The sequence below is a fragment of the Cynoglossus semilaevis genome, chromosome 13 (genome assembly GCF_000523025.1).
Source record: "Cynoglossus semilaevis isolate Cse_v1.0 chromosome 13, Cse_v1.0, whole genome shotgun sequence".
Classification (NCBI taxonomy): Eukaryota; Metazoa; Chordata; class Actinopteri; order Pleuronectiformes; family Cynoglossidae; genus Cynoglossus; species Cynoglossus semilaevis.
Window position 1 is genome coordinate 2843921 of NC_024319.1, and position 776 is coordinate 2844696.

At 49.2% G+C, this 776-nt stretch overlaps 1 protein-coding gene across 1 annotated transcript in view; it reads left to right on the forward strand.

Annotated features, from left to right (window-relative positions):
* Nucleotides 1–123: 123 nt before the first annotated feature.
* Nucleotides 124–776, forward strand: part of fhl3a (four and a half LIM domains 3a) — a 4540-nt gene continuing 3887 nt past the window's right edge. Inside the window, 2 exon segments of the mRNA XM_025061666.1 lie at nt 124–334; nt 683–776. The exon segment at nt 683–776 is cut by the window's right edge and continues 1 nt beyond it. Coding sequence (XP_024917434.1) covers nt 179–334; nt 683–776 — 250 coding nt within the window. The 5' untranslated portion in view covers nt 124–178.

Consider the following 776-nt stretch of genomic DNA (forward strand, 5'->3'; position numbering starts at 1 on the left):
AGGTGCGGTGAAAGTCTCCACCGCTGTCCCACCGCCAGAACAGGAAACGTGAATGAATTACACCCAACGAGACGCCGCGTCCTCCTCTGTGCCCTCGTTTTCTCCCACCTTCTCTCTCTCTCTCTGATTCACTCGTTTGAATTATTCTCTCTGTCTTTCACCCTGGCAGAGGAGTAAAATGGCCGACCGCTTCGACTGCGACAACTGCAAAGAGTCGCTGTACGGCCGCAAGTACATCCAGTCGGACGACAGCCCCTACTGCATCCCCTGTTACGACAGCCTGTTCTCAAACACCTGCGACGAGTGCAAAGAACTGATCGGCCACGATGCCAGGGTGAGGAGTCGGAGCAACGTGACCGGACATGTGATGTGTTGCACAATGAAGGATGTGCTTGATTTCAGCAGATAAGAATTATTATTTGTTATGAAACAGTGAAATATAATTGTTTCTGGCAACGGTTGCTTCTCTGTTTGCTGCAGTCAATCCCACATCAGTCTTTCTTAAACAAAACATCAGCTGATGAACTGCCCTTAGCAGCAGGTCTGCGTTTTTATCACCTGTTGGTGAAAAGAAAAACAGATTTAACTATTTAATTTAACTCTGAGTTCCCATAATCCACCTGTTTAATAATAGTCAGTTCCGTCCCTGTCACGTCTTCACGTCTGTCCCTCCTTCCATCAGGAGCTGTTCTACGAAGACCGCCACTACCACGAACACTGCTTCCGCTGTTTCCGCTGCGACCGCTCGTTGGCAGACGAAACCTTCACCAGCCAGG